General features: G+C 38.2%; 1 protein-coding gene across 3 annotated transcripts in view; it reads left to right on the top strand.

Annotated features, from left to right (window-relative positions):
* The window catches only part of Pvf3 (PDGF- and VEGF-related factor 3), an 86,256-nt gene that overhangs the window by 44,057 nt on the left and 20,992 nt on the right, over positions 1–21,207 (top strand). For 2 of the 3 annotated variants that reach the window (XM_064681288.1, XM_064681290.1), the window contains exon 2: positions 16,449–16,490. The exons of the other annotated variant lie outside the window; for it this stretch is intronic. In XM_064681288.1, the coding sequence (XP_064537358.1) occupies positions 16,449–16,490 (42 nt within the window). The remainder of the gene's footprint in view (positions 1–16,448; positions 16,491–21,207) is intronic. 3 annotated transcript variants of the gene reach the window in all.

The following is a 21,207-nucleotide window of genomic DNA, read 5'->3' as shown; positions in this document are numbered from 1 at the left end:
CAGTTAGCCCCTCCTCCACCCCGGCTCAGCTCGGGCTAAACAAAAAGCTGCCCCAGCTCCCAGCCTTGTGCCTTGTCAACGTGTGGAAAATTCTCGTTTTTCATTTATGCCGCAACGTTTTGCATTCGCATTTTTTTGCACAATTTGCGCAATTGTATTTTTATTTTTTTATATTTTCATTATATTTTTTTGTTATCATTTTTGTTGTGCTTGCATTTTAAATTGCATTTGTTTTTCTTCTTCTTCTTCTGCCTTGTGGCAGCAGCCTGCACATGTTGCCATATTTCTATCGGAAGATTGCGTCTCATCGCTTTTGCCTTGTCGATTTTCAATTTTCCATTTCGCATTTCCCATTTTCTAGTACGTTTTCTTTGCCGTTATTCAAATTGTGGTTGTCGTTTATCGCCTTTTGGGCAGCCCCAAAGCGCTTTTTATTACCCGCAACTTGCGCATTTTCACTTTTAGTTTTAATTAACTAAAAATTGTGCGCGACAGCCAGAGAAAAGCGCCCGCAGCTCCAGCCAGCCGCTGCCCCACGGCTCCCAAGGGCGAATTTTTGCCTTTTTCTTTGCCAAATACCCTTTTTTGCTGAATATTCTAATTTTGACATAATATGGCTTATTCCCAACTTCCAACTGAATGAAATACTGTGCGAGCTCTGCCAAATTGCAGCTCTTTTGGGGCAATATGAACTTTGACATACTAATTTTCTTAGTCCCAATCTTTTGCCATACTTTATGGAAGATCTTTCGCCCGAACTAAAGCACTTTTGCTTGTAAACAAAATATTTAAATTTCTAATAAAAATTTTCTTTATTTATGAAATAAAACTAGAAATGTTTTCAAATATCCAATTTCATAAATCATCAAGATAATCATTTGTAAAAATAGGAGTAGTTGCATTCAATATTAAATAAAATTCTGAATACTTATATCAAGCTTACCGACACTAGGTTAATGTTGCTTATTGGTAAACAATAATAATATATAATTATAATAATATCATGAATAATATATAAAAATAATAACCAACAAACAACAAAGCATAAACACTAAAAAAAAAAGTAGCTCGGCTATTTCAAGGACCTGCTCGCTTGCTGTCGACTCCAAGCTCCGACAGACGCTCGCCTTTGCTGCTTTAACTAATTGGGAATTACAAGCGTGAAGCAATGAAAAATGCATAGGAAATGTGTAGGAATCTTAATTATTTGTTAGCAACGATTTTTTCTGTATCTTTTTCCCAGATATGTTTTCTTTCTGCAACATAAAAAAAAAACTATAGGAAACGATGTGAGTTAATAGAGTCTGATCTTATCACAATTTTTATATGAACCAATAGTTCCAAAGTGAAGCAGTTTTCTTTTAATTTCGAATTTATTCTGTAGATATTCCTATTATTCATGCTAAGTTGCCATCATATTAATTTGAATCAGATTTATATATATTCAATATTTATATATTATTATTTTACATATATTTTATTCTGGTATTAGAGCATAGAAACTTCGGCCTACGGCAGATAATTATCGACTTTTTGCTCATTTCTCTGCCATTTCTCTGCTATTTTCGCATGCATTTTATTTGCATTAACAGCACTTTTTACTATTTTATTTCGGCGCCCTCGTTTTGTGTGCTTAAATTGTTTTTCTTCTTATTTTGTTTTGTTGTTTTACACACAATTTTCCGGCACATTTTCACATTTTCTCAGTTTTTCTGCCGCACAATTTTAATTATTTGCAAATGGAAGGCTTTCGGTCGGGCAACCCCGCAACCCCGCAACCCGGAGACCCGGCCGGCTACTCATTGTTTATGGCCGGCTCCTTTGACAAAAGGATCGACGCCTCGGGGCGTGGCGGGCAGGGGCGTGGCGCTAGGGACGCTCGGGGCATTTCTCTGCAGCTCTTTTGGCCGAAAAGTTCAGAGTGCAAGTTTCCGTTTTCGACTCTTTTGCAGCTTGCGGCTTTAATTGAACTCGAACCCAGACGCCTTACTGCCGCAACAACAACAATGAGAACAACAACGAGAACAACAATTTCTTTTGTTCTGCAAACTAATTAAACATTTGAAGAATACCCCTACCCGGTGCCCAGGTGCCCCGCCATTATTGTTGCCGCACTATTAATTTGTTTTTAAATCGTTTCTTCTGCTCATTTATGCGCTTCTAGAAGGGCATCACGATTCAGTCATGACATTCGTAACGCACAGAAAGGGACAAAGCAATATTATATATTATATATACCAAATCAGTATCAGTAATCAAGTTGATATGGTCTGGTTCAAGCTATCCATCTATATAACTGACTATGTTAACTCATCCGGCTGTGAAGCCAGATTGACAAAACGTGGGAAATCTTCGTCTTCTTGCTGCAGGCAGTATATATGTTGGAACCAACCAGATCGGAGTACTATATCATATAGTTGACATAGGAACGATCAGCCGAAACTTTGTTTGAAGGAAACAAGCTTCTGCTTCTTAAATATCAGCTTTATCTTATTAACATGGGACTAATATATCATTTAGCTATATAAAAATGTGGTCTCAAAATCTGTTTATTTCTATGGAAAATTCTTTTGTTCCTCAAAATATCTTGATCAAACTAAGCAAGGGCATTTATTCTTCGGCGTGCCGCAGACTCCACTCTATTCTTGTTGTTCTTTTTTCTGAACTGAATTCTTAGCTGTTCCAATTACCAAACACTTTGGTGGAACCGAACGGTGAACGAGCGAACGGCTTGGAGGAGCCGTGCCCGAGGCTTGATTAATGGACACGTGGACGTGGCTTCATTTTGATTGCCGCCTGTCCAATTGGCCGGCACATCATTTGTTTTACACAACTCAAATACAAGCTGGCGGCCAATATCAATACGCAGCAACAAGAACAACAACAACTGTACCAAATGCGATTGGCTTTTCAATTTTCCCCCAAAACCAAAACGGATTTGCTCATTAATCAGTTTCAAGTTTTTCTTTCATTTTCCGATTGTTGTTGTTGCTGTGTGGTCTCTTTGGCAATACAAATTAGCTGGGCCGCCTGATCTCAATTGTTGTCGTGCGTGTTTTTTTGTTTACACGGCCAACATTTAATCGAGCCACGCACTTTGAATCCGATTTCAGGCTTCACTTCGAATCGTTGCCAAAAACAATCTCAAGCATGGCCAACACGAAGTGACAGCGAGACCTGAGTTCAGTTCAAATATTGAGTAATTGTAAGTGTTTATTTTGGATATAATCTGAAACAGGGCGGAAGGCGGGGGGCGGGGGAGCAGTTGTTGTTGCGTGAAGCAGCGTAAAGTGTCGTCAAATGCAGATAATTGTTATACAATAAATTGGTTTCATTTTTGTATTAGCTGAAAAGTGTCGGGGTATATGATAGGGGGTAATAAAAACTCGACATAATCAATTTATATAGTTTATGGCATTTTATTGTTAAAGAAGAGTGTCTTAAACTTGTTTAAATGAGTGCAACAATAGCCATCTTTGACCCCTGACCTCTATATACTTAATAATACATTAACAGCTGATTCAATCGAGTCTTGTCTGTCTGACTGTAAGCAAATGTATATTTGAGCTAGAGGCCACAAGCTAAGAATAACCATTACCATATCAAATTTTTGACATTTCCTTCGTTGACAATAAATAAGTAAATATAAATATGTAAATAATTTATGATATTATATAAATATAAAGAACTTATATCGAACATCGCAGGCACATAGTCGGCAAATATTTTATAAAATAATTTACCTTTTGAATATCTCTTTTGATAGTCGAATATTCTTAACAGATATTGCCTTGATTATTGGAATATGTATATACTTTCCTGAAAGTTTTATAGGTATCGCCAATTAAACAAGCAAGTTATTCAAAAATGCAATTTTAAGAATTTTGGGGTAAGAGAAATGAAAGCAAATTGCGTAGCTTGAGGCAAGCCTCTTTGTGTTTGTGTGTGTACGTGTTTGTACGTGTATGTATGTGTATATAGAATAGAGTTAAAAGATGATATTTAGTCAGCCCAAAGCTGGTTAAAGGGTATTCCCTAGTTGAACACTCTCGTCTGATCCAACTCTAACCACATGTTTTGACAGTTCGTTTTAATTGAAAGTTTGGTATCTCTCTGTTTTAATAAAGTATATTAAATCCCAGACAACTTTATTACTTTATTCATTTCAATTTCTACACCTCAAATACTTTACTTTTAATTGTTTTGTATTTTGTTAAATTTAATCGAATGACACCTTGAAAGAGTCCGATTCACTCTCAGAGAGAACTTTTCTCTTGCTGCAAGGTAGTTGCATTCCTTCAAAGTAAACTTGCATCATACTCGGGTTCAATGGCCGGGCCAATGCCACACTTCCCTTCCCTTCCCATTCCATACCCAGCACAGCCCCGCTCCTCCCTCCTTCCGCCCGTAATCGGCAGCTGTGCAAGTGGCACTTTTTACTTGTAATAAAAACAAAACAACAACAACGAGAACAACATCAACTAGGTACACAAAAGTATAAACAAAGCAATTGCCGCTGGCATAAACAAAAGGCCTGCATTTAGTACTACCTACAGCTGCCCAGGGGAGGGAGGGGCAACGGTTAGGGGGAGGGAGCACAAAAAGTAACTCAAAGATTTTCCGACTTTTCCCCCTTTTTTTCCTGGTTGCGCTCACTTCTCGGTTCATTTGACGACACACTTTTCGGGGCACTCAGCACTTCAGCAAGGTCGAAACTTTTGGCAATCCATTAAATATGCTGCCATCTAAGCAAATGTCAAATGCTGCGAAAAACACACAAATAAAAATAACACACACACACACGCAAAAAATCATCTAGAAGAAAGGCAGCAGAAATTAATGAAGCCCAACGCGCATGTCGAGCAGCCAAATGATGCCAATCGAGCCCGAGTCTCACGTAGCCAACCAAAACTTGACAAAAGACTTCTGCAAAAATCATGGAAGTGTTAACAGATTATTTTGCGTAACGAAAAATGCGAGGTGGGAAAAACAAACTGACAACGATATCATTGAGATATAAATGAAATCGGATCGAATGGAATTATAGGAGCGTGTATTTTATGGTATATTATATTATGGAATAGCATGGTAGAGAGTATACCATATAAAGCATAGTATAGTATATAGTATATACAGTATATAGTATACATGGTATAGTAGTATATATAGTATAGTATAGTATGGTATAGGATGGTATAGTATGGTATAGTTGTATATGTAGTATAGTATAGTAACGGTTCCCAACCTACCTCAACCCACAATAATATTAAGCACTTATACTAGACCAGAAATATTTCTACAGATCTATAGAAAGAAGCATATAAAATAAAATATTGAAAGTCTAGTATACTTTGGTATAGTATAGTATAGTTCAGTTCAGTATAGTATAGTAAAGCATGCTAAAGTATAGTATGGTACAGTATAGTATATATATTATAGTATAATTATATAGCACAAATATAGTACGGTTCCCAACCTACCTCAAGAAATATATATACAGATTTATAGAAAGAAGAATATAAAATAAAATATTTAAAGTCTAGTTAGTATGGTATAGTTTAGTATAGTTAGTATAGTATAGTATAGTAGTCTATATACTATGATCCAATATATACTATATATGTATATAGAATAGCCACATAGCACAGCACGGTTTCTAACATACCTCAACTCACAGTCATATAGAGAATTTATTCTACACCAACAATATCTATATAGATCTATAGACAGAAGAATATAGGCTACTTTCAACTATTCGCCAGATCTCTACAAATCTTTTATAAAAATTCTAAAATTAGCTTTTTATCACAACACATTCCAGACTGAAAATCTTACTATGAGAACTAAAAAAAAGCTGTTGATCATATTATATATTTGACTGTTAAATACCCTCCCGAAATATCTCTCCCTTTGTTCGGAGTTTTATTTTTTTTCAAAATCAATTCCAAATTCGTATCATATTTATTATCATACATAACTTGTTATTTTATTTTTCTGCGAATTAGAATTGTACTGTAATGTTTATAGATAGTAGAAAAATAATAATATCAACAATATCTCTAAATTTAATAGATAACAGAATAGAATTATATTCAAATATATATTTCCACACATATATAAATCACATTTCTTAATCTAAGCACCTGCACTTCATTTCCCAGATTTAAACTCCTCTTTAATGTCAATTCCTAGGCTTAATTATAATTCACGGCCCTTCCGATTACCCCTATATCGCATTACACGCCCATTTGCCTTAATGCCTTTGTCCTAAACCAGCTGCAAGCCAATATTTCATCATATATCCGACTCGCGTTACACGAACTCTGCTGACAATTCATTTATTGAGCATTTGCGCCTGACAAACTCCCTGAAAGTAGTCGAGCTGTAGTCGAGAGTGCATTCGCCCACGCTCAGATTGTGTTTTTGCTCTGAGTAGCAGCGAGTATTTTAATTGACAACCAAAACTCAAAACGTGGCCCCTGTCAAATCTTGTTGCAGTGCTGCAAACTGATTGCAAATGCGGGCGCAGGCAGAGACCCGTACATCAATTTCCACAGCTGCAGATACAAATGTATCTTTGTATCTATGTATCTGTGGTAGCGCACAGACAGTAGCGGTTGCCAAGTGCAGCACGCATTCGAATCATTCAGAGAGTCACTCAGTCTGTCAGTCAGTCAGTCAGTCAGTCAGTCAATTATACAATGTTGCTGGCAACTGGCGACGAGTATCAAGATGATATCTATTAGATACTTAGATACTTTTTTGTATGCAACGCAGCTAACTGAATTGATGTCAGTTTTTTTTATGTAGCTCTGCGAACTTGCTGCACGATAATGAAGTTGTTTGTTAATGATGATGATAATGATGATGACGATGACGATGATGAGCATGGCTTGGGTGAACTTTTCGCTTGTGCCCGGGGTTAGACACATGTTGAGTGCTTGCTTGCTGCTGGATTGGCTTCTTGGCCAACCAAGTCAGATACGTTATTCGTTTTTCTTTTTTGTCTCCCCTGAATGCACTTGCAATCCGCTGCGAGGCGTTTGCTCGTGCTTTTCATTTGCTGCATAATTAAATCATAGACAGACAGACAGACACTTGTCCAAACTCGGAAAGCCAAAATCAAGAGTCTGCGCCTCTGCGCTTTCTGGGTCATACTTTGGCCACAATTTATGACAGCTGCTGCTTCGAACCGGGCTAAGTAGAGTTGGCCATAAATTAGAGCTCAATATATATTGGCAGACAAAGTGCCACAGAAAAGTTCTATCACACACAAATGTGTAAACAGAATGTCGAGCAGCGTGTGGCCAGAAAGCATTTAAAGAATTGACAAAATGAAATATAATACCAGAAAACTTGTGAAATAATTACAGACAGTAGCCACATAAACTCTTTTATTTAACTCGATGCGAATAAGAAGCAGAAAATGCTTAATTTACGAGTTGCAAATGTTAAGAGAAAATAGTAAATTAAATTTTTTCTCTAGCTCTCTTTGCTTTTGCCAGAAGTAAAAGAGATGTTTCTCAATTATTCTTGCTTGGCGTGTGATTAAATATACTAGCACAAAGGGAAATCGGGAAATATTTCCTTACTTTTAATTAAAACAAAAGGCGATTATATATGATTATTGCAAGTTGAACCTGATGAAAGCTGTTAAGTCTTGACAATATGCATAGATTTTTGGGACATGAAACATAATTAAAATTTAGTAGGGAAGTTGTGGCGAGAAGGGATGGGTTTTAGTTATCAAATCTTTGAAAAAAAAATATTAACAAAATATTAAATTAAATGGTATCTGGAGCATTTTTTTTGCATTTTTGGCGAGACCTTAGACCTACTAGCGTCTATTGGGACTAGGGGAAGGGTTTTAGTTATCATTTCTTTTATTATAAACTAAATATCGAATTAAAAGATACCTTAAGCCTTGCTTAGCTATATCTTTTCCATGCCTCTTTGAAAATTGAGTTTCGTGTTTTTGTTGGGCAGTAAAAAAACGCGGCCCGCGCTCATCTCTATGCATAACCTTTGAGCCTATGTAATGCCAATTGGACACAGCTTGCCACAACTGACAGCTAACACACAGCCCACAATCGAGGCTCATCAAATGCAACCACGAACTCTGACCCGCGATCAAGACGATCTGAAGACCTTGGCCAGACACTTGTCATGGTCAGGCAAGAGCATGCGCCCAAGCAGATTCCTTCATAATCAAGCTGGCATGCAATGCCTGCGGCTACGCCCATTCATTAAACACACGCAGAAGCAACAGGCAACAACAACAACAACAACAACAACAACAAGCTGCAGAGGGCAGCCCCATGTGACGGAGACGGTCTGGTCTATAATTTGTTGGAAAGAAATGTCCAAATGCGCCGTGTGACACACTTCAAACTGTCAGCAATTTGATGAGTGCGGCATGCCACGAAACGGCAGCTAGGCGAGCTAGATGAAGGGTTAAAGGGAGTGCGGGGTAGGGGGAAGGGGAAGGGGGGTGAGCTGCCCAACCCAATTAAGCAATTTGATTTGTGTTCGCGTTCGTCACATGCCACACGCACAGCCAAGAGAAGAGAGAGAAGCAACCTCTGGGGCCATAAAAGCAGTCGAATTGGATGAGACATTTGACACAATCGAAAAAGAGTTTTTATATAGAGTAACTGAAGTGGATTTGATATGCTTGGGGAATTATTATTTTAACTATCGATAATAAAAACAATTTCCACTCTGTGACCCACAGAGTTGACTTCTGTTTATGGCCCCAGCGAGATAACAACTGAATAAGACATAAACAGGCCCATAATTTAAAGCTTGTATTTTTAAGGTTGGGAACCGAGATAGTGTCAGTCAGTCAGAAAATCAGTCAGTCAGTCAGTCAGATAATAAGCCAATCAGCCAGTCGATCAATCAGACAGGCAGTCTGTTGGAATTCAGTCAGACGGTCAGTCAAAACGCCAGTCAATCATTTAGTCGGTCAATCAGACATTCATTCAGTCAGCCAATTAGTCGGATGTCATTCAGTTAGTCAGTAAGTAAGTTAATCAGTTATTAAGTTAGCCAGTAAGTGAGTCAGTCAATCAGTCAGTATGGAATTAAGTCAGGCAATAATCCAGTCAATCAGAAAGGACTGCGATAAGTCAGTTAATTAATCAACTGCCAAGTCAATCAGTTCGACCGTCAGTCAACCATTCTGATAACTAGCTCGTCAGTCAGTCATTAGGTGCGTCAGGCAATTAGTTAGTTACTCAATCAGTCCGTTAGACAGTCAGTCAGTCAGTTCGGCATGATAGTCGATCCATCAGTCAATAGGTAAGTCAGTTATGTATCATCAAATCATTCTGTCTGTCAGTCATTCTGACATCTAGGCAGTTGGTCAATAAGACAGACTGTCAGTACGTGAGTCAGTTAGTCATTTGATTATCTAGTCAGTCAGTCCATCAATCAGCCAGTCATTCAGTCAGTCGGTCTGTCAGTCATTTAGTCAGTCGGTCTGTCAGTCATTTAGTCAGTCCGTCCGTCAGTCCAGTAATCATCAATCAGTTATTCAGTCTGTCAGCCATTCTGTCAATCACTCTGTCAGCCATTCTGTCAGTCTGTCAGTAAGTAAGTCAATCAGTCCTTCAGTCAATTAGTAAGTCCATCAATTAGCAAGTCAGTTTGAGATTCAGTCATCTAGTCAGTAAGCCCGTCAATCAGTCCATCAATCAGTCGGTCATTCAGTCTATGAATCTTCTGTCAGGCATTCCGTCAATCATTCTGTCAATCATTCTGTTAGCCCGTCAGTTATTCTGTCAGTAAGTAAGTCAGCTATTCAGTCAATCAGTCAGCCCATCAATAAGCAAGTCATTTAGCCATCCAATCATCCAGTCAGGCAGTCCGTCAATCAGTCAGTCAATCAGACTGACCAGTCAGTCTGTCAATCATTCTGTCAGTAAGTAAGTCAGTCAGCCAGTCAATCTGTCTGTTAGTTATTCTGTCAAAAAGTAAGCTAGCTATTCAGTCAATAAATAAGGCACTCAGTCAGTCAGTCATTCACTCGGCCAGACAATATTTGCCTTTGTTACGCCCTTAAGCTGCTCTCGATGTCCCACTCAGAGCTCAGAAGAGACGAGCATAAGCCAAAGATGCAAACACTTGTGAATAATATGCAATTCGACAAGCTGCTTGAAATGTTAAGCAAATATTTACATTCAATAAAAGTAAAATCGAGGAATTACGTACTACGCATTCGTGTTATCTGTCAGATGCAAACGAAACCGAAAGTTGCGCACGATGTGGGCGTGTCCTCATTAGAGAATTGACCTTTTGTTGCATTGAATATCGCGCCGAAGATTTATTGCGGCCTAATCGAATGCAGTTTCTACAAATACTTAACGTCTGTTAACCCATTGTTGCCCGCCCTTTGTCATTGGGCGCTATGAAAAATATTTGAATAAAATAAATAAACGAAAGAAAAAGAAAACATTTGTCACGCTCCGCTGCGGCGAGTTACAAAGGCAAATCTAACGTGATAGCTGGTTGGTTGGGGGGAAGGGGCAGGGGGTGGGCGGGGTAGGGAAGGGAAGGGAAGGGAAGGGAAGGGGGGAAGCTCTCGTCTGCGGCAGCATTTGTTAATCGATATTTAAATTGAGTCAATTTGTGAGCAGAGCCCCCATGAAACAGTTCGAGAATTTTGCTGGCAAGTCAATCGTTTCCCAATTTGTTTCATGCATTTCTGAATACCCAGCATTGCAGAGGCGGTGGGGTATATAATGTGGGAAGACATTTAGCGTGGGAAATGTTAAATAAAATTGATAAGCGAATTTTCGAAGTGAATATTTAATAAACATATAATAACTTGTGTCTAATCAATTTAAAGTTCTCTTAAGTAGCTAGAATTCTTGAAAATATGCATTTTATATTTATTATAATTATTTAATTATTATGATTATTATTAGTTTTTTATGTATTATTATTTAAAGTCTGAACTGGAGAGAATTCGTGCCGCTTTATTTTTTAAATTTTCAATACATTTTGCTCTTTAATATTTCAAATCAAGTCTGAAACAGCTTTGAATAAAAGAAGAAGAGAATTTCGGGCTTAGTACAAAATACTTAAAACAAGCATTTGCAGACTTGAAACAAGATCAAAACATTCTCAATGAAAGATGTGTTGCAATCTTTGATTTAGTATAATGCTTGAGTTGGGCTTTACAATGTTTTTGATATACCAATTTTTAGTTTTAGTTTAAGATATTTTTGCCTAGGGCTGATTTTAATAACATTTGTACTTGGTTTGAGTAACAAAATTCTTGTTTTTTGTTTTTTTTAAATAATAGATAACATTTTTATATACAGAACTTTTACATATTTAATTAAATATTAAATGTATTAAATTATCTTGAATTTAGTTTTATTATTTTTAATATTTCTTGGACTTCTACAAATAGTCTGGTAAATTTAGCTGGGTTTTTAGGTCCTTTGGTTGTTTTGTCGGAGATTGCTTTGTGTATCACGTGTTTGTTTCTCTGGAATTTGTAGCCGAGTGCAGATGTGTATATCTGTGGTCACACACACACACACACACACACAGTCAACCGCACACCCAATGGAATGGACAAGTCTCGAATGAGTAGAAGGACGCTGTGCGTTTCCCAAAGTTCGATGCAGCACTTGGAATTACAAGTTGTTGTCGTTTTTGTTGTTGTAGTTGTTGTTGTTGTTGTTGTTGTTGTAGTTGTTGCAGTTGTTATTCGATTTTTGTGTTTGAATTGAAGCAGCAGCCACATCGCACGCACTTGTCAATTGCAGAGCTTGTCAAAGTTTCTTTCTCTTCTCTGCTCTTTTTTTTTTTTTTTGTATTTTTTGATAGCTATTGCTAAGTGCAGGGGAGCATGTCAAATGCCTGGCAAAATACAAGCGTTACACAAAACGAGACTTGACTCTCCCGGCCAAGGACTTTTTCATCCGACGAGCTTCAATTGGGCGGGGTAAAAAAAAAAAGAGGAAAATGAAAGGAGAGAGAGCTCAGAAACATGCGAAAACACGTTGCAATGGGAAAGTGAGATGAAATCATTTGCTCGATGGGCCAATAACTATAAATGTAGTACAAAATCGAGCATTCAATGAATGAACATAATATTTACACAGTAGGAAACTGTGCTTATAGCTGAAAATCTATTTTTTTATTAGTTGAAAACTGAAACCAACTTGCATTTACAGAAATTGAATAATATAAGCTGTTTGTAAAGTGAAAGCATATAAATATAATTAATTTATAAATTTAGTATAATAACTAAATAATCTGGTGCGCATTGAACCAGGGCAAGCTCCTTCCCGTTGAGATAGAAGCGACTTTTCCCCGCTGTCAACTAAATTTTGTATGCTTAATGAAGAGACTGGGAGAACGGGAAAGGGGAAATAGTTTATTAGAATTGGGGTAATGAGTAATGCAAATTAAATATCATTTTGGTGGTCATTATAAGACAAAAGAAATTCAATTCAATTCCTAGAATTGTTTAAATTAGAATTTAAACTAACATTAGTCTAAGACAGAGATAATGTTTTGCATATCCAATAAGCAGTGGTAAGCGGAAATAGTTAATGCAATAATAATTCAAGCTAATGCAAATGCTAATAGTTAGTCCAATAATGATATTAGAGTACAACAAATTCACAGCAGGGCTCATCATTTAAGAAACGCCAATGAAATCTTTCCTCAACTTTTAAACAAGTTCAGTTTATCGAAACATTCATTCCAAATTGGAGAAATTACGAAGCTGCCTAAGATTAGTTCAAATGTTTATTTACAAGATCATAAATGAACATCTCATGCAAGATATTTGTAGCTAATGTTTATTTCGGGCAACCGAAAAGTGATTCAACAGATGTTTAACAGCAAATAGCTCAGTTTATTTCCCATATCATGACGTATCATTCTACTAAAATGTGCCCATTATCAATGATCGCCTGCTGCTCATTGCTGCACATTGCTGCTCATTGCTGCTCATTGCTGCTCATTGCTGATCATTGCTGCCCATTTGCATTATGAAATTTCCTATCGTCAAGCGTTGAACGCGTCTCGCTTATCGCTTCCTATAAATTTGTCACGCTTTACACACACCAAACACACACGCACACGCACACACACACGCACGCACACACAGCAACACCCTGGCTGTCAGAAAAGTCACAAAAAAAAAAATACACGAAAATTATGACATCAGACAAAACAAACGAACAGAAAAAAATAAAGAAATTTAAAATAGGGAAAAAAAGTCATTATCAATTACGCCACTTAATTATTTTTATTGGAGCATAAAATGCTCCATTTCCATTTCTCGGCGACAACAGAAAAGCAGCTGAGACACACACACGCACACACACGCACACACAGACCGCAGACCACTTTTCTTGTGTGTGTGTGTGTGTGTGTGTGTGTGTGTGTGTGTGTGTGTGTTGCACATGTGTCAATGATGTGCTAATTGCCGCGTGCCCACTTTTGACAGACTTTCGGGTTTTCGGCCCTGTGAACTGTGTGGCATGTTGCCCCTCCCCCCCCCCCCCCTCCCCCTCACACCCGCCTGCCCATTTGTGGCATCGACATTTTGCATAATATTTGAGCATTTACAGTTTACAGCCGAATTGGCAAATTTTCTGGCCAATTTGTTGCTTGGCCTCGATCTGGGCTTGGCCCAGACGCCGGCAATTGCGAAAGCGAAGGCGTTTCACACTTTCCAATTCAATTTGCGTTTGCAGGAAAAACTGTGCTGCATTCATAAGCAATACCCTTCAAAAGGGTATATATATATTGATAAGCATAAGAAGTTGTCGAGTCCATAGAGTAAATATATATTCCCGATCTGCGTCAGTATAGCTAGTCTCTAGTCTCTAAGCCTCGAAGCCATCGTCAGGAAACTTTACATAAATATTTATTTTGATGGCTGGCAGTACATATATAGAAAACGGTCGGATCGAACCATAATGCCATATAGCTGCCACAGAAAAAATTGATCAAAAAATTGTATTTTTTATTATATTTTGGATATTGGATATCTTCACCCAACTCAACAATTACGAGCCTTACAAGTTCTCCTCACACACAAGCAAATGCATAAGCCATATGTTCCTCTTCCAGCTTCACAATTCTCCTCAAGCCATCTGCTTCACATCAAATCCATTTCTCCAGCTAACAGAATTTATAGCTAACTAAATGCTGGAGAATACTCTCTTGAATATGTTCCAAAGTCTTTTCGTTTATGTCTGCTAATTATGAAAACAATATGAAAACAAATTAAAATATTGCCTTAAAATAATATAAATATGCATTATATTATTTATGTCTGCTGATTAAAAAGAATTAGAAAAAACTATAATATTGCCTTAAAAATCCATTCTCAAATTTCCACAATTTATAATGAAACACTTTTTACCAACAAAACTCTTGACCATCAAATTAACAAACAGAAAAAATTGTTTGCTAATTGTTTTCGACATTTTTGCAGAAATCAAGTCAAAACGACAACAACAACACATCAATAATTAGCCCGGCTGTCAACTTTTTTGCCCTCTTAAACGTTGTTGTGGCAATTGAGAGAGAGAAAAAATCGCTTGTCTGGCAATAAATAAAAACAGATACTTGCAGCATTTGGCGGCACATGTGGCATGCATAATGCAATCGCACACGTTAATTGCCTTTTTGTCTTGATTAAAAAACAATTTCAATTGCTGCGATTTTTTTTTTTTTTTGCTCTGTCGCAATAATTTAATTAAAGCTCGCAAATTGACGCCCACGCGTTGAACTGTCGCACAAAAAAGGTCGCAGAGACACAAAAAAAAACTAGAAACGGGGCAAGGCACGGCCAAAGTTGTTGTTGTTGTTGCCACGAAATTAATGCAACAATTTGTTGCCAGTCTCTGTCTCTGTTTGCATTGTTTGCGTGAAAGTTGTTAATAAATTTTGATGGCAGTCGAGTTTAATGTTATACATTACATTAAATCGCAATTAAAGTTGTGTAAACGTGCCACGCATTTCACTTGTCAACATTTCGGGCAGCAACATGCGCACAGCAACATGTTGCCAAGCTCCGGCTGCTGCTGCAACATTTCCACGTTGACGTCGACAACGACTTTGATGTTGACGTTGACTTTAACGTTGACAACAACAACGCCCAAGTGCGGACAGCCGGGCATCAGTTGGGGTCTATTTGGATCCGTTTTGCCTCTTGATTGATGGCCCATTGGCACAAGAAGAAGAAGCAGCAGCCACAGCAGCAGCCGCAGCAGCAGCTATTGTGCATACTAAGTAAATGCGGCCATGACTCAACAAGTTGCAACATCCACACACCCACACACATACACACACACACACCCACACACACACACACGCAATTGCGAGTCTGTGTTTCAAGCCTCTTTCGATTTTGTGGAGATTTGCGCAAAAAACTTTTAGTGCCAATTGCAGGTAAATTGTTGTCGTTGTCGCTGTTCAAGATTGATCAGAAAATATTGTGGAACATTTAATAGTTGTTGCCCTGGCGATTAAATGCGATTGCAACAAGCTGTTTGCATACAAATCATTTGGCAATGTTGCGAAATGTTGTGAGGTACCAAAAAAAAAATAAGTAGCATGTGATTTATTGAGGAACTTTAATGTTTTGTATCGACTGTACTTAAATGTTGTCGTTATCTCATAATGACCATTAAGTTTAAAGTTTCTCGACTGGATTGTAGAATATTATATACAAAGTTGTCATGCATTTATTTCTTCCTAGTCTCATCTTAAGTCTCCCTCTTAGATATTTAGTTAGATATTTTTGATTAACCGATATTAAATAGAATCGGTTATCGTTTATAATCATGTCTCGGTCAATCTCTTGCTTCATCTCTCTGCTATCTCTGCTCGAAAAGCTAAGCTATGCTTTATTTCCAGCTCTTGCTCTGATTATATTTAAATGCCAATCCCACCATTTGGTATTATTTTTAGCAAATTTGACTGGCTTTGAGCCCCATTTTTAAGTGTATTTCGAATCGAAGTTTATCGATTAGAACCCGACTCAAATACCATTTAATTTCGCAGTCGAGCTCAGGCCTTGTTTAGCTTAGCTCAACATTTAAGGCCATATTTATTTGCTGTGCAAGAATCTCTGAAGTGGATCACTTTCCACTCGTGTGTGGAGTGCCCCGAGCACAGCCTGGGTGGCATTTGCCAGAGCTGCAGCTCTGCAGTACTCGAAGATTAAGCACTTTACCAAGAACTGGCAATTATTGTTATGCCCAGTCGGGAGTCGGGCAGTTCAATTTTGCCGAAGGGACTCGGAATGCGCATAAAAAACTTTGCGTGGCCTCCAAATTCCAAATACCAGCTAACACCCGTTGCCACGCCCCCTTCCCCAACAACTGACAACTTTGCAACTTTGTTGAACTTTGAAATAATTCTAATGCCATTCTCTTACCATTTTCTCAATTTCGTTGCAGGTAAGCGCAGCTGGGAAGTCATTAGAAGACACCGATGGGCATGTAAGTAACAGTTAACCCACCTACACGACCTGGCAGCTAGTTCCCCCCTCTCCCTCTCTCCCCCCACTCTCTACACTCTGTCCCTCTGTTGTCGCTGTGTGGTCTGCAATTGGCATTAGGTGAGCCACTCCTGACAACTGTTGGCACTTCCGCCGCCAAATGGCATTGGCAATTGTTGTGCTTGCCAGCCTATGCTTCTACTCTACTCTAAAAATACCCCTCGTTCTCGCTACAGAGAGGTAGTTGAACCCGCACTGAACCCACACTCAACAACTGCAGCAACAACAACTGCAGCAGCAACTGGCAACTGCAGTGCGGCGTCTGTTTAACGATCGTGACCAATTTGTTGGTCAAATCAACAAATCGACGAATAAGCAAATATTTACATTATACGATCGTCGTCTGTCTGTCTGTCTGTCTGTCTGTTGCTTCGTCTTGACCTCTCCTCAACCCGCAGCGCGGCGCTTGTCAATCAACAGGCGACTCATGTGTGTCTGCGTTTAGCATATTTAATTGAGCGAATGCGAATATACACTCGAAAAAAATGTCAAGAATTTCACACAATTAAGTCACGACATAAATATCTTGGCCTTCTTAACTCTGAAATCTGAAAGAAAGCATTTTTCAAAGAAATATTGTGCTTACTTTGAGCACAATTTATGCTTATTTTAAGCATAGCAATTCTTGTTAAAGCTTATTTCTACTTAACTTAATCTTTATCTTAATTTGTATCTGATATTCGATGATGACTCACTTCAATTATATTTTGTGCCCTTTTTAAGGCATGGCAATTCTTGTGTTAGGTAAATTTTTACTTAAATCAAGATTTTTAGCTGCAACTTTGAACATATTTTGTTGCTCGTTTTAAGTATGCAATTGCTTGTAATAATTTTATTTATTTTCTTTATTCAAGACTTTCCTCTGATATTTGACGTTGATTCAGTTTGAGCATATTTTGTTTTTATTTTAAGAATGCAAATTCTTGTTATAGCTCATTTTCAACTTAATCCAAGATTCTAATGCTTATGCTTACCTGAATTAGGCAAATGTTTGTGATAGGTAATTTTTGATTAATCCAAGATTTATCTCTCATATTCCAAAGTGACTCAGCTTGAGCACATTTAATGCTTATTTTAAGTATGCAAATGCTTGAATAAGTAATTTTTTACTCGTTCCAAGACGTTTCTTTGGTAGGTACTTTTATTTAATTTAAGTTTAAGTATATTTTATACTTATTTTAATATAAAAGTTCTTGTTATAGCTGTTATAGGTTCTTAACTTAATCCAAGATATTTCATGATTTAGTTTGAGCATATTTTGTGCTTACTTTAAGTATGCAAATGCTTGTAATAAGAAGTTTCTGATTTGATCCAAGTTATTTTCTTTGCCATTTCATGATGATTCACACTTAAAGAACAGAACTGGAAAATCGGTTAGTTTTTCTCGCAGTGCATATAGCAAGCAGTTGCTGTCACAAATTGCAATAAAATTGGCGCGGGGCGCCCCACAAAACGTGACGTGTCTAGATTTGTTTATAGGCAAATTTGATTTCGCCAGACTCTGTGAATTAATTTGACATTGTCTGTCGGCCGGCTTAATTGAATTGTTAGCTAGAACTCTTGACGCTGATTTGACTGGCAGCTATGCGGCTTACTTTGGCCAAGACCAACTGCAACCGAAACCCTTTTGGCCCACTGCCAAAGTAGCTGACCCCAACAAAGAGCACTTGCCCCAAGTTTATGGCTTTCATTTTCTCGTGCTTTTGCTGTAGAACTTGCCACGAAAATGTGGGACAATGTTTATGTTCTTCTGCGCCTGCCTGCCAACAACTCTGGAACAATAACAAAACCTGAAAGACAATTTATCTGCGGTACACCAAAACTTAGCCAAGCTTTTGTAGGGCAGCGAAATAATGTGCTCTGGCCAAAATTGCATAACAAGCGCGATAAAATGTTTATAAATCTAACAAAAATAAACAATTGTTTGGCAATAGAAGGCGAATTAACTGAAACTAAGAAACGACATAAATTCAGAAACTTTTTAATAACAATTTAGGAAAAAACTATATAAAAAGTGATAAATTGCTGCTGAGTTTGAACCAGCGATTTCGCGCTTGTCAGCTCAACTTGTTGCTAGATCTTCTTATATGATATGAAATTCGTCAAAATCTTTTTAAATATTTTCAACAAGGCAGCTTATTATGTGACCCAACCAGCTGGCTTGTTGGGACTAAAAAACTTTGTAAAAATTAAAAAAAAAGGTGTTTCGGAGGTTGCATAAAAAATGGTCTCTTATTTATACAAAAATTGTCATTTTGTGTGATGCAGCGTGAATTTATTTGGACGCAACGCAATTTGCGACGGCTGTCAAATGCAGTCAAATGCGAATCCAAATGCGAAATGTCAACGCATTCCGCATGGGCGTATCGAGAGTGGGCGGCGGGCAAGAGGGCGTGGCCATTAAAATGACCATAAAATGCACACACACAGCAGCCATAACAAAAGGGCGCAGCACAACAAAATTAAAACGATGCCAAACATGTTTAACATCAGCGACAATATTTCAACAAATATTTGCGGAGCATGCACAGAAAACATGAAACAGGGCCAAATTCAATTTGAGGCCCAGAAACGAGCCGCGCTAACGGCTTTGAATTGTTTTGATTACATTTGTTTTTGGCGAAAGGGTATTTTTGTGTGGATAACACGAATTGGCCGCTTTGGCATTAACCACTTTGCAATGCAAATATTGAAATATGCACTGAAGACTCGCTTCTGCTGACGTTCGCATTCGCATTCGCAATTTAAATTTAAATTTGATTTAATGCAAACATTTGCGTAGCAGGATTAATTATTTAATTTGATATGCACCGCGCGCGGTCAGAATTTTAATTACATTTTTTGTCGATCAGCCTTTGCCGAGCTGTGATAATATTTAAGAGCACATATGCATTGTATAAATTAGTCGGACAGATAGAACTCTTCGCCCAGCTCCATTCGAAATTTTAAGCACCCATTCAATTAAATGTAAGTGAAATATGAATATAAATATGAGAATGATGTTGAATTTGATTTAGTTTATGAAGCATTTATTTTCTATGGTCTTATTTTTATCCTGAAGTTAAATATTTACAAGCAACTTTTTGTAAATGCATGAAATGAATATTTAATAACCCTCGAAATGAATTAGTTTACATTGCATTGATTTTCTATAAAGTCTTATTTTTATCCTGAAGTTAAATATTTACAAGCAACTTTAGGTAAATGCATGAAATGAATATCTAACAACCAAATGAAATACCGTTGATATGAATTAGTTTGCATTGCATTTATTTTCCATAACACCTTATTCTTATCCTGAAGTTAAATATTTACAAGCGAGTTTTTGTAAATGCATGAAATGAATATCTAACAACCATAGGAAATACCCTCGAAATAGACCACACTTGGGATTATAATTGAGCTACACATAGAAAACGTAATTACGGAACACAGCTCTTTGTTTACAGAAATGTATGAAATGCAACTCCTTTCTTTGAGGAGTATTGTTCTGCAGGGAATCTTTACACCCCAGACAAGACCTAATGAGATGTGCACACAATCTACCTGCTGGCTGACTGTCTTCGGGTTTGAGTCGGAGAGTTCCCAGTTGATTAGAGCCCATTAGAGGCGGCAACAACAATCGAAATGCAACTGCAAATGCAAAGGGGGAGCACAAGAGTCTCTCTCGAGAGTCTCTGTCGGGGAGCGGGGGCAGACCTCACAGATGCGGTTAATTGTAAGCGCATCCACAAAATACATTCGGTTAGTGCAAACACAAAGTTCAAAGTGCAGCAGGGGGCAGGGCAGGGGGAGCGGGCGGCAGGGAGGATTAACAGAGGCTGCACTTGTTTTGGGGTTTAATGCACGATAACAGAGAACGGAGGCATACTTGAGGAGGCAGACGATAAGCCGGCAGCTCAAGAAGCTAATGAAGCGTGCGGCTCTGTCGCCGTTGACATGGGACGAGAGATCCCTTCAATTGGCCATGGGAAACAGATAATTTTAAACCCTGCAAGCCCAAAAGATACAGGCTCTAAAAAGTTTTTTAATTAAATTGCAATCAGAAACAAGCTCGGAAACAAGTCACAAAATGCCACAGCAAAAGTGCGGTCCCAACTTATTTGATTTTTCGTTATTTTTGGCTTGTGTAAACTATGCAGACAGGCGCCAGCTGCACTTAATTGAAATGATAAACGGGGAGGCGGGGCGGGGGCGGGGCCGGGTTCGAGGAGCTGCCAAAAAAAAAACTGTGAAGCCAACGAACCCAAGTCAAAGCCAATTGCTCGCCTCACAGATTGTAGCAGAGAATTTCTTGAGAAATTCTCAAATTCTGTCCGTCAAGAGCCGAAGCGAAATTTAACTCGAACAGTTCTCGAATGTCGCTTTTAAAGGCCATCATCATTTATTTAAGGCATCAGCTCGGCTTTGCGAACCTGCAACGTCATCTATCACGATAAGCGTCTAAGGAAATGATGAGAAATTAAATAAAACACGAAATCAATAAATTGCAATGCCACCAGCCGGAGATGCAGCCGGAGATGGAGATGCAAATGGAGGCGGAGGCGGAGTTGGAGAAGGAACAGGGGAATGGGGACGTGAAGGGGGGCCCGGGCCCGGGAGCCTTGCTCGCAGCCTGCTGCAACCTGAAAATCTCAATAAACTGTCATTAAATATGC

Source organism: Drosophila montana, unplaced genomic scaffold (genome assembly GCF_035044405.1).
Source record: "Drosophila montana isolate Dmon_TW-CO22-7 unplaced genomic scaffold, ASM3504440v1 contig_2192_1, whole genome shotgun sequence".
Lineage (NCBI taxonomy): Eukaryota > Metazoa > Arthropoda > Insecta > Diptera > Drosophilidae > Drosophila > Drosophila montana.
This window is presented reverse-complemented; position numbering and strand designations above follow the sequence as displayed.